General features: G+C 42.3%; 1 protein-coding gene across 3 annotated transcripts in view; it reads left to right on the top strand.

Moving 5' to 3' along the window:
- GRIN2A (glutamate receptor, ionotropic, N-methyl D-aspartate 2A) overlaps positions 1-13,086 on the top strand; it is a 356,110-nt gene that overhangs the window by 288,124 nt on the left and 54,900 nt on the right. For all 3 annotated transcript variants that reach the window (XM_012647585.1, XM_012647586.1, XM_012647587.1), the window contains 2 exons: positions 3,222-3,347; positions 6,801-7,030. In XM_012647585.1, the coding sequence (XP_012503039.1) occupies positions 3,222-3,347; positions 6,801-7,030 (356 nt within the window). The remainder of the gene's footprint in view (positions 1-3,221; positions 3,348-6,800; positions 7,031-13,086) is intronic.

The following is a 13,086-nucleotide window of genomic DNA, read 5'->3' as shown; positions in this document are numbered from 1 at the left end:
CCAGCTACTGGGGAGGCTGAGGCAGAAGGATTGCTTTAGCCCAGGAGTTTGAGGTTGCTATGAGCTAGGCTGACGCCACGGCACTCTAGCCCAGGCGACAGAGGGAGACTCTGTCTCAAAGAAGAAAGGGTTGGAGGAAGTGAGTTCATAGAACAAAATGGAAAGAAATTAGTTTCTTTTCACAAATTATTCCCATATCTCCTTAGTGAGCTAGAGAGAACTTCTTTGCAGTTCAATGAGAGAGGAAAAAAAATCGATTGGTGTGTCTCATAAAAATGGGTCACTGATATTTAATCTGACCTCAGCCCAGTTTCCCTAGATTTTTATCTTACCTGCATCCGTAGAACATTTCCATAAAAAATCAAGTATTTTGCTAAATGTAGCAAATCTTCCTTTGCCCCATACTTTTCCTACTGTATCTTTAAAAATAAAATAAAATAAATTGTAGCCAGAGGAAACTATTTTCAGAGCTGTTTTTACACAGTAGGCTTAATATTTTTCCTAGTCACTAAATTACATCCCTATTCGATTGACTGTGCACCCTCTTATTTACGGTCATTATCTGCAGGTTTGGAAAGTCATAATGAACCATGCTAAGCTACATTTTTCCATTCACTGGCTCAGTCATCTGGAAGAGCCAAAACATTCAAAATCTGATTGCATTGCTCTTCATTATTTCTTATTCTCTCTCCTCCGCAAACTCCATTAACTCACATCGGAAACACTCACAGGTAATGCCTCTGAGTTTTTGTGCGAAAATGTAACCAGTGGCTCTTCAAGGACAGAGATGACGTCTCTTGCAATATTTCCATCTAGTTCATTCTAAAGACTTTTCAAGTGAGTTGGATTCTTTGATCCAAAGAAATCCTGACCTGCTGCCTCCTAGATTGAAGTTCCTTCATGGACAAATATTGAATGTTTTAAGCCATTAGAGGATGTAATCCGGAGCTATTTAAAACATCTCTGGGTCACTCCTTAGACACTGTCAATACGGTGCTTCTGCATCTTCCTGATATTTTTCTTCATGGCAAAGGGTGTGTGTGTGCATGTGTTGTTCTGAGAATAACAGGCCTTTGGGGGCGCTCATAGGTACTTCATTTCCTATTTCCAGAACACTGCAGCAGAATCCTTTTTATCTCTGTGTCATGCCCGCAAGTTAAGGGACAATTATGGTCACTTCTAAGTGAGAAAACATCTGGGATAAGTTGCTTGATTAGTGTCCACCTAATTTCTGACCAGTGTGTTAGTGACTAGGATGCACCTGCCATATAAAGTCCACTGCAGGCTCACAGATTTTGACATGTGAATAGAGGAATTCAGTAAGGACTTCCCTTAATTTTTAAATAATGTTATCACAGCATGCAGAGAAATCAAAGTGATCAGATTAAAAAGCGCTTTTTAAAAAAGTGTACCAGGACACCAGGGCATCTTTTCAGCACCATGGACAGCACATTGTCCCCATCATTTCTGGCTTTAATCCTGGAATCAAAAAGCTATTTCACTGAATATATCGTGTGTATAAGCGTGGGAGGCACACTGCAAAATGCCTTACATGTGTGTGCTTGTTTACCCATTGCAATGACCCTCCTCTGGTAAAACACCCCATGCCATCAGTGTACCCAACATGGAGAATTGCTTTATCTCTATTCTTGAATATTAATCATTTATTTATTTATCTTCCCTTTTGGACACACCTCATTACTAAATTGCTGTGATTTCAGGGACATTTACTACTCAAGCTAAATTTAACTAAGATAAATTTCAGTTGCTATCTTGTTGATTTCTTGGAGTTCAACGTATGTTATTTAGGTCAAGTAAGTTGTATTGTTACCTGTTCCTTTTCAAGGTATCTGCACTATCAAAATACATTGCAAAGCATTCCTTCCGACTTTTAAATTAATCCAGTAGAGTTAAAGTTCAGGCAAATTGGTTCCTTTTTACACAATAAGCTCATTAAATTGGAATTTGTGTTAGGTAGTCACGGGTTCTAATAAGAAGGTGGCCTGCTATTAGCACGGTGCTTCATTATTACCAGTAGCTCCATTAGGAAAACAATTTAAAAATAGTAAAATGTTTACTGTTCATGAGGTATTATTGGACTTATTTTACCCTTGAAAAATATTTGCTTGTGGAATTTAAAAAAGAATTTTAAGTTCATTGGTGTCCATGGGCAGTTTCTTCCCAATGTTAGATTCAGGTAGAGAAGTATTCATTATTAAATGTTAGTCTCTGTTGATTTTCTATCAAATCTATATCATAAATGGATAAAATGGCTTTAATCAGCTAATTTTCATATACTCAATCAAGTTGAATAGAAATGTTGATTTATTTTACATAGTATCTCTTACCTTTCTAGAGTGTTCTAAGGTTTAGAAGCTTGTGACTTGGCCTCCCCTTCTGGGACATCCACCTCCTTCATAAGTCACATGCAAATGAACTGATGAAACCTACTTTTAGGGAAAATATCCATCTATCCATCTACCACTTCATGGCCTCTACTCTTTAAGGGATGCTTTTTTATTGAATTATCATGTGAATATAATATCCTTAATAGACTTTTGATTGCAATTTAGCCTGTTACCAACATCAACAAGATGAATAAAACCATAGAGATCTCATCAGTCTGATGCAGAAGGTGAAATGCAGGGTGTGGTAGCAGTGGGGGCACATCATGACTTTCCAATATTCCTGTTAACCCAACGATTTTATAATCCTTCCCTAATAGGTTATAATTCTCCCTTTACTTTTGGAGTTCCCTGCATATCATCCCTCTAGTATGTAAAAATAAAAATAAAAACCATACCAGTCTACAGGAGCCTTATGGCTGTTTAGATCTAATCTTGTTTCTCCCTAGCTGTGGCCCCCTGATGGTTCTGTAATTTATAGGACCCTGTGGCCTGTTTTTCTGCATTGTAACTTTCTCTTTTGGTCTTACCGTTCTTTTTTTGTTGTTACTATCCTTGGCCTAATTTGTAAAATGTCATATGCTCTTCTCTATTTTTATCCTATTACATGCAGTCTTGTAGAATACTTCAACTATTTTATAGAATAAAGAATGGTTTAAATGTATGAATAAAAAATGACTAGCTTCTTTTGAATGATCGGATTCTTATTAAAGAAAATCTTTTGGTGAACCTGCAAATGGATGTCTGGGCTTCCTGCGCAGGGTGAGGAAGAGCTAATGGACGGCGTTTCCATCCCTCTGGTCTGTTTATTTGCAGAGCCCTTCAGCGCCTCTGTCTGGGTGATGATGTTTGTGATGCTGCTCATTGTTTCTGCCATAGCTGTTTTTGTCTTCGAATACTTCAGTCCTGTTGGGTACAACAGAAATTTAGCCAAAGGGAAAGGTAAGGAAGCTTTCTTGAGCATGATTCAATGTCGATGCTATTTCATTTACCTTCAGTGAAGATTTCTGTTTTAGAACACGTCAACCTATATTGCCTTGGTATGCCATCATATGAATGATGTTGGGTCATTGATATTCCTTATAATGCCAGACAAGTATGATTTATTCACTTCAACTGAAAGAAGGGTAAAACAAAATAAAACATTTTAATCTTGTTATAAAGTGAAGTCAAGAGTTATTAGGTAAAAAACCACTGATGTTCAATTTGTTAAGAAAGCAGATTTGAAGAAGGGTTCTTTCGGCAATTAATTTTTAAAATGTATGTCAAAAGAAATGCTAAAATTATAGTGAGCCTCAACTTCAGTCTGTGCAGATAAATGGCTTTGGAGAAGCTAGTTTAGGAACATTCTTCAAACTACTGAATCAGTTTGCATCAGTTGAACAATAAATATAACTATAAATGGTATCTTTCCCCAAAGAGTTACGTTTTCCTCTTGATAGTGCCTGACCTTAGTGCATCATGTTTGATAAAAGGGCAATTAGTGGATAGAAAATTGAATTGAGAGGCATTCATTGCATATAAATCATTAAAAGACTCCCACTGTAGCCAGGGTTCATGTCACATACATGAACACATCGCAGCATTTTGAGTTGGATTTCCCCAGGGCACAACACCTTCTAAATGGATGTTATCAGAGAGGTGCCAGGACCAAATCTCTTTCCCAAAAAATGACTTGTTATAGTGGAGGATAGGATATCTTAAAGTCTCAAATGCTCCCAAAAACAGGACACCCTAATTTGGTACATCTCCTTTCCACTTGGAAGATCCAGTATTGGAAACAGTCAGCAGGTCCTGGGAATCTCGTAAGCAAATTAGTTTTATTGAAATCTTCTTAACCACTGAAGAATGATGGATACTACATAAACCACCTCCAATCAACCAAACAATAAAAATGCCATACTTGATCATGTTGTGGTTAGTGGGACATCGCAAGCCTTCACTAAAAGGGTGATGGAAAATGAACACTGATATCACAGCATAGCATTAAGGAGCTTTCCGACAGGGTGGAACCTGAGACAATTTCTGTAAGTGATCATACTGTGCTAGAGTAGATCTTTACATTTGCATGATCCAAGTTTGTGCGGTTGTGATTTACACATTTATTTAATAAATATTTGTCACATGGGTACTATATGCCAAGTACTGTATTGGTAAATCAGATAGAGACTTCTTGACTCTCAGGGAGCTTAGGGTTTAATTGTGGAGATAACAAGTAAACACACATATTAATAATCACAGATTGTAATAAATATCAAGAAGAAGAAAAGAGTGGTGTGATGATGATGGTGTGGGACACTGCGTCAGATAGGACGGTCACCCAGGACAGGATGATCGTAGAGCTGACACCTGAAGGATGAGAGTGAGTCAGTCGTGTGTGAAATAGATAAAGTCATTCCATGCAGGAGGAACAGTGAACACAAAAGCCTCGAGCGGGAAGTCAATCTTGGTGTGTTCAAGAAACAGAAGAGATGTGAGCCAGTGAGGTAGACAATAGCATACGATGAAGTCAGAGAGATAGGCAGTTGACCATGGCAGGATTTCAGATTTTCTTCCAAACGCAATGGGAGGGAGTACAGGCACGAGGCAAAAATGTCACTGGGGCTACTCTGTCAACATAGTGGGAGGGACAGCAACAGGGGAAGCAGGAAGGCCGGTTAAGAAAGTGTCAGTTTTCCAAGAGAAAGGATTACAGCGGTTTGGTCTTGGATGAGGGCAGTGAGGATGGAGATGAGTAGATAAATGTGAGACGTAGCTTGGAGGTTAAAAATGGTCCAAAGGCCATCACGTGCCATAATTTCCCCCTGACTGAAGCATGTGCGATAAGGCTATCGTAAAGAAGAGAATCTGGTGTGTTGCCTCCGTGGACCTTCCATCGTACTCATCTGCTTCCTGAGTATCTGCGTGTGGCAGCTCCCAGGAAAACGACAGCGACTTGTTTCTTTATGCAAAATGGTTTTTTGTTACATTTCACTGCACTTTACGGGGAAAGTTATATGGCCCAGTAATAGTATTCATGAATCAGGAATTCCTGAAAGTTTCCTTGCAACTGTCTATTTACGATTCCCAAGTAGCTGTCACTTCCGATCAATATGCCTCCCTGATAAAAAATTAAGTAGTTCATAAAGTTAATTGGATTGACTCTAATTATTTTTTTCCCTCAGAGTTCCCAGCCTCATGGAAATAAGCCCAGAAGATCATAAAACTAAGCAAAGAGGAAACAAGAGGTTGAGATTGAGAATAATAGGATTAATTGCCTTCTCTTCAATGTGTTGTGTTATGGATGTTATAAGTATTGCTACAGCCTGCGTTTGGCCTCCAATATGCAGAAAGCTTGCTTTTCCTCGGCTTTCTGCCCAGAACCTCATAACTTCCATCAATCTGAATTCATTTCTCGATTTTATTTATTGCCTGTTCTGCTTGCATTGCCAACTGAGGTCTAAGTGGATCATTTTTTCATATCTTCATTTACTTAAATGACATAAAAATTAACCTTCTGTTAATGGAAGACCTTTTTTCTCCATGAAATGAGGGCATAAATTGATTCTTTTTTTCCCCGTGCAAAACAAAGGCTTGAAAACCCTAACGTTTGTGTTTTAAAACCCACATAGTCCCCATCCCGATAAATTTTGGCATATTGTTCTGCCTCTTTAGTTAAGTCTGTTGTGTGGAACATTTAAGAATCTTAAAAGGGACCTACAGCTCTTGCAAGGATACACCGAGAGAAAAACAGTGCTGTGATACCAGTGTTCATTTTCCATGACCCTACGACGCGATGTCTTCCATCTGTGAAGTGTTGGAAGAATTAAGCTCTGTTGTTTCATTCCTTAATGTCTCCATTTGGAGAGGCTTTCAGTTTGGTTTAATTCCCTATATTGTGCACACTTTACATCTCAGTTTGAACGGGAGCAATTACTCGGGACAATCGGATTAGAATACCAAGCATCAGTCCTGCCGAATTGCATGGATCTTATACGATAGCACGCCCAGAGAATTCTGAAGCAGCCCCCATCCACACGTGTTTGCCAGGCTCTCTTTATGTTTATTAAGAAGATCAGTTTTCCCAAATGGAAATAAAATCCAAATTTAAAACAGGTCATGACACTACTTCTTATTCAAAGCCTCATTTTGCACAACCGTTTTCTTGTCCTTTCTTTATTGTTTTCTTTTAAAGAAATGCAGCAAAAGTCCAGTTAGATAGAAATGTAGGAAGAATGCTAATTTCTTTTAAAAGTTATTGGGGCTGTGGTTCCGGGGCAATGATAGGACACAGTTATGACAGAATTCCACCTTCTGGCAACCTCCAGTGTTGCTGGGGGCTGCCGTATAGTGATCGTATATGCACAAGTTTGCATTTTGAGAAAATGCTGAAAACGTCCTTTCTTCCTTTTGCAGCACCCCATGGGCCTTCTTTTACGATCGGGAAAGCTATATGGCTCCTCTGGGGCCTGGTGTTCAACAACTCCGTGCCTGTCCAGAATCCTAAAGGAACCACCAGCAAGATCATGGTGTCCGTATGGGCTTTCTTCGCCGTCATCTTCCTGGCCAGCTACACGGCCAACCTGGCTGCTTTCATGATCCAGGAGGAATTTGTGGACCAAGTGACTGGCCTCAGTGACAAAAAGGTGAGGTCACCTTGTTTTCCTCTCTACCTGCGGGGTGGTCTTAACTGTTCTTGCAGAAGGGAGTGATTCAGGTGCCTCTCATGCGGACCCATCAACCCTACAGCACAAAGCCATACATTTGTTTTTCATAACTCAGATTGTCATATTTCTGAAAACTTTAGGAACAGAACCTTAAGCCTAGCTCTGCAAGGTCTAAAATGTTCCAGATCTAATTTGGAAGTGTAGTTTCCCCAAGTGGTAATTTTCCTCATTCATATGATCTTTCTGATGTTAGTGAGGGTCTATGATTCAAGAGCACAGTATAGCTGAGGTTGAAGTTCATCCTTTCAAAGATAGCATGGTGTGGAGGAAGGTCCTCTAGCTGGACAAGGAAACACTGGGTGAAGGAAGGCTGTAGGGTTAGGTACCTCCTACTCTGTGACCTTGGATGAGTCTCTTATACACTTAGTGCCATGAATTCCTCATCTGCGACACGAAAAAGAAGGTCATCTCTTAGCCTTAGCTAGAGACAATATTATCTGACAACTCCTCTAAACTACACAGCCAAATCAGCCTTATCATTAGCGCCGGTGACTCACCTGAAATTCCTTCACGGCACACGAAAGCAGCAGAGACCACAGCACACAAAAGAAGTAGGCAGGGTTTTCTTTCTTTTTTTTCTTTTAAAGTTCCCACTGGTTCTTTCTACTCAGACACATCTCCACTCTTCCCTCATGGAGCTGTGCTTCCCACGTCAGTTAGGATGGGAGTGTTCACACCTGCTCTCTGCTTTCTCCACTACAATCTAACAAGAGTTTGGGGTTTGAGTGGCTATTCAGAAATGCACACAGAGGAAGAAAAGAGGAAAACCGGGTGCATCCTCCTTTTGAAATTTTAGCTCAGGAAACAAATCGTGACTTGCTAAGCTCAGCAGTGTTGAGACTGCAGCACCGCAGAGATTTTTCTGTTTGGCGTGTGTGAGGATAATTTGTCTCTCTTTATAAAACCTCGCTATCCTGTCTTGTTGACATAAGTCTACATATATCCTGTCGGCATTCATGCACAAACTGCTGAATAGAAAATCAGTCTGTGGAGAGCCTCTCCTGCTTCCCCATTACATATGTTGAAAGAGGTACAAAGAGTCTTGTCAAGAGAGATGGTGAGGGTTGGGGCTAAAGATGGAATCACTGTCACAAAGATGCCATGTGAGTGGTTGGCCTCTCTGATGGCTTCTCACCGTAGCTGGAGTAAGGGCCACTCTGCCTACCATGGCGCACAAAGCCCTGTGTTACCAACCTACTCCCACGTGCTTCCTCTCTGTTTCTTAAACACTCTTACCCTCTTATTTCCACCTCAGTGTCCTTGAGCTTCCTGTGCCCTCTGCCTAGAATGTTCTTCCTCCCACCCCCCTTCTCATGGTTGAATCTCACCTGTCTTTCCTGGCTACTGTGATGAACATGGCAGACTGAGCTCAGGCTCCCAAGAAGTTTAAATTCTAGTAGGAAGAAATAAGCAACACACACGTAAGCATCAAGAACGAGGCAGCTTTCATGCAGGAATACGTGTTATAAAGGAGACAAAACCGATGAGACTAAAATTGGCTTGGGGGAAGAGGACCCCGGGGATGTGCTTTGGATGGAGTTGTCTTGCACTTAGGGATGCTCAGTGCATGCTTGCTGGTTGAATGAACAAATGCAGGGTGTGTTGCACATTATATGCACCCCATTTGGATTTCCTGGAATTCCTTTCCCAGCCCTGTTTTGCAAGCTTTGCTGATGAAGGCTCACATCAGAGATCTTCACAGGATTATTGCTTTTGGGCTCTGGAATGGTAAATGCCTGGGAATTTAAGTACCTCCAAGAACCAACAACTAACAGTTGCGGGAGTACAAAGGCCCGGCTGCTCCCTGGCTTCTAAGCAGGAGAAACTCTGAGGCACAATTTACTCTCCAGAGCTCCCCAGGGGAGATGGAGACTTGGCCTTAAATCAGACTCTCATGGTTGGCTTCTTCCCCTTCTCTAATCTTCCCTAACCTTTCCCCACTCCCCCCCCGGTTCGTCCCAAAACCCTTTACTAATAAATTATGTCCACCCAAATCCTTGGCTCAGGGTCGTCTTCTGGCAGGCCCCCCCACCTCAAACACCTGGCATCTGAGAGACAGCACGTAAAACGCTGCATTTAGAGATGTGCCCTGTTTCTTCCCCGCCACCTACTAGCTGTGTGATGTCTTTAAAGTCACGTAACCTCACTGTGCCTGCAGATTCTTTGCCAATCCGGGAATCACGATTGTGGTCAGGATGAAAGGAGACTGCCTATGTAAATGTGCCTCGTAGCCTGTAAATTCCTCTACAGACACAAAACGCTGTTACATGGCCCCCATCACGTTATGGGATCAAAAGTGCAACTCCTGGAAGAAGTCGCTGGAGGGACGTGAAGCAGTGGGAAGCCATGTCCCGGATGAAAAGATTTTTCAAGAAAGCAATTGGCAACATAGTTTGCTTTGTGTTGCTGTTTTCAAAGGCAAGGGGAAAAAACTCCCTTGCTACATAGTTTTGGCTCTAAATAACAGGACCACTTGTGGGAAAACTCATTAAAATCACTAATAATTTGACTGACCTTCACTGACAGGGAAAGACCCAGTAACAGAAACCACAACCTCGTGAGACGCAGCTCAGTCTGCAGGCTGGAAGCGTTAGAGGCAAGCCGACAGCTCTTTTAATTAAATGTTTGATACAATTAGATAAACAGCAAAATTCTTGGAGTAAATAAACCTAAATGCTCCCAGAAGATTAATAGCAGACACACCAAGAAAGTCTACAAAATAAAAATTTGTATGGAATCAATTTATTTTAATACTGTACACAGTGGTTGGTTTTGTTTTGTTCTGTTTTTTGTTTCTTTTTTTTTTTTTAATCATGAATACCTGTGTAACAGCTTGGGTTTGCAATACTCCAAAGCCATTAGTGCTTGCTGTGAAAGCAGCCTATTTGGGGCCCATGGTGTGCTCAGAGGCGCTGGGGCTTAAGTTTTAAATAGGTGAATTCGTGGGTAGATGCTCCCCTAGGAGGTAGGAAAGGAAGTTGGAATGCTGGTGCGGATGTTTTCCAAAATGTTGGGAGTTATTACGATACAGGAATCCATCTCTTAGAGGCAGATTTATGTCATGGGAAGAGCAATATTGTGTTTGGGGGGCAAAGAGAGCTGGGTTCAAATCCTGACCTTGCCATACAATGACTGTATGGCCTCCCATATGTCAGTATCCCCAAAGCTTCGTTTCCTATTAAAGAGAAGATACTATTTTCTTTCTGGCAAGGTTGATATGGGGATTAGAAATAATCCTCACACCATGCCCGGCACATGGTAGGCAATCCTGTTGTAAGTGTTATTTCCTCCTTCCCACTCCCCTCTCTTTCCTCTCTCTCTCTTCCTCTTCCTCCTCCCCCTCCCCATCATCCTCATGATCACTGCCTGATCCCAACTGTTCTTCACTTCCGGGACCTAAAGTGTTATTGCACCGATCAGGTCTTTTTGGAAGGAATTCAGGGAACCTCCCTGGGAGGATTAGCCCATGAGCGTGTTCTCAAGGAGTCCCGCTGTCTCTGGACACGGCGACTGCCCTGCCACGTGCTCCCAGTCCAGGCAGGTGGCCTCCGAGCCAGTCCTCCCTCTGCTGAAGGCCTCACCTGCTTGGTGCTCTCGTCAAGAAGCACGCGGAGCTTCACCATCAGAAGACTGTGCTAGAAATAGGGGCTCCGGTTGCCAGATGTCCTTTATTTACAGACACAGGAGACAGATATTTTTAATAAATGGGTAGCTTTGGGTTCCTAAGAAGAATGAAGAAATGTTATGTTAATTGCTGCATTTGTCCTGAAATTTTTATGTCCTAGCCCTGCAGCTCTTACCTCCTCCATCTTAAAATACTTGCCATGTCTTAGTCACTCAGAGGACCCCTTGGACCTGTCCTCATAGTGAATGGGAAAAAAAAAATAGAAAATAATCCTCTGTTCTCCGCACTGAAAAGAGACAGTCTCCATTATTTAGCTAAAGTCGCTGTGGGTATTGACAGGTGGTACCTAGCAAGCCTCAGAGGGTGCTGGGTGTTCTTTTGAGCACTTTAAGATTAGTTGCAAAAGCAATCCTCAGTTTACAGATAGAGAAACTGAGGCTCAGAGAGCTTAAGTGGCTGCCCCAGTGATTCAGTTTCTAAGTGGCGGAGGAGAAGCTGAACCTCTCTAAGTCCAAGGCCGGGTGAAGCCGGGTAACGTAAACAGTGAGGGCAGCCCAGAGAGAAGCTAACAGAGTTCCTCTGACTCTGGACGCTGTGATTACGTTGCTCTGTGGTCTTGCTGACAACAGAGACCTCTGCACTGCCCCTTCTTTGCTAAAGGCCGCATTCGTTTCTTTCTGCTTGCACGTGGGACTCTCTGGGAGAAAGTTGCACTAGGAACCGTTCGTGTAGGAACCATGGCATATGTCTGCAATGTTGACCCTGGGACTTAACAGATGAGCCATCCTTGCCCCCTAACTGTTTTTCATGCTGTATGTCATGACTCCTTAGTGAGCCATGAAATTGATTTAAGGGTTCAAACATTTTTTTAAAAAGAACACAATGGGTAACATCAGAGTATATCCCGTGTAGAAAGAATGAGTACTGGGAAGTTTCGCATGTACAGTGGAAAATGTACTGTGAGTCATGCTTTAAAAAGTTTGACAATCTGTAGTCTAGAGGGAGAGATTCCTGGATCTTGGTGTCGGGCTGAATTTTGTGTGGGTGATGGTACTATCAAGGTCAGGGAACTGGAGAAACCATCACGGAGGCTGAATATCTGTCTCTGTCACTGTGCAAACCAGAGGCAGGGAGGAAAGCGAGTCTTCAAAGAGCTGTGCGGCAGATGGGGAGTGAAGTGGAAGGCATTCAGTCAAATAGGCCATCTCTGGATGTCTCTGGAGACTGGGAACGGCTGCTACAACAACGCGATTTATGAACAGAGCTATTACCTCTGTCCCTCGGAGCAGACGGCTGCCGTGCAAATGAGCCTGGGCTTGTGCCTCCTCATCTTTTGGTTAAGTTAAGGCGCTGCTGGGCAGAGGGCCTGCAAAGAGCATTTTGCTGTTCGCACGCAGGCACGTGTGCACACGTGCACACACACACACGCACACAGGCAGTCCCAGCACAAGGCACGCCCTGGCAGGAGGATCTCATTTGGACAATGGATGGCCACTTCTCCCAAACCCAGTTATGTCTGCTTATTAGGCAGTGGCATGCCTAATTTAGGGGAAACGACTTTCAACTGGAAATTTTAATTAACAGTGAAATGAAGTGTGAGTCTGGAAAAAAGAATAATGTTTCTAGTTGTCTGACTCTTGGGTAAATCTGAACACTCTCTCTGGCAGTTCTTGGCTCCATGGCAGACACTGGTCTAGACGTCTGAAAGGCCTCGTAGTCCTGGTTCTGACACTGAATTGCTGGGTGTTCTTCGCCTCTGGGGGTCTCCAGGTCCCTGTCTCTAAAGGAGGAAAAATCGCTAGCAATGGGCTCTGAGGAACGATAGGGTTAAAACCTTGGCCTGTGGCCAAGCATGTCTAGGTTTGAATTCTGGGACATACATACTAGTTATGTAGTATTAATTATGTCACATAACCTCTCTGAGGCTCAGTTTTCTCATCTATAAGATGGAGCTTCTAAAATTAGCTGCCTGGCAGGGTTTTGTGAGGATTAAATGAGCTGACATTTGTAAAGTTCTTGGCACAGTGCTGGCCCCAACTAAGTTCTCAAAAAAGTGTTAGTCATTATTATCATTGCTTTCTAGTTCCAGAATTCCACACTTCATAGAAAAAGGAGGCTCAGGTTACTTTTTTGCCCACAATGATAATACAAATTGAAAGTAGTAATAAGAGCTTTAGATTTGAGTGCTTGTTCTGGTCTAGGCACTGTTCCAATTACTTGATAAACGTTATATTTTTAGGTCTTTGTAGTGACCCTACAAGGAAAGTGCTGGTATGCTCCCCCACTCTGCACATGGCAGTGTGACAGGAATGACTTATCTAAGGTCTGACAGTTTGTAAGGGATAGAACC

Source organism: Propithecus coquereli, unplaced genomic scaffold (assembly GCF_000956105.1).
Source record: "Propithecus coquereli isolate 6110/MARCELLA unplaced genomic scaffold, Pcoq_1.0 Scaffold27, whole genome shotgun sequence".
Classification (NCBI taxonomy): domain Eukaryota; kingdom Metazoa; phylum Chordata; class Mammalia; order Primates; family Indriidae; genus Propithecus; species Propithecus coquereli.
The sequence above is the reverse complement of the archived record's forward strand: the minus strand, read 5'-3'. Positions and strand labels throughout refer to the sequence as shown.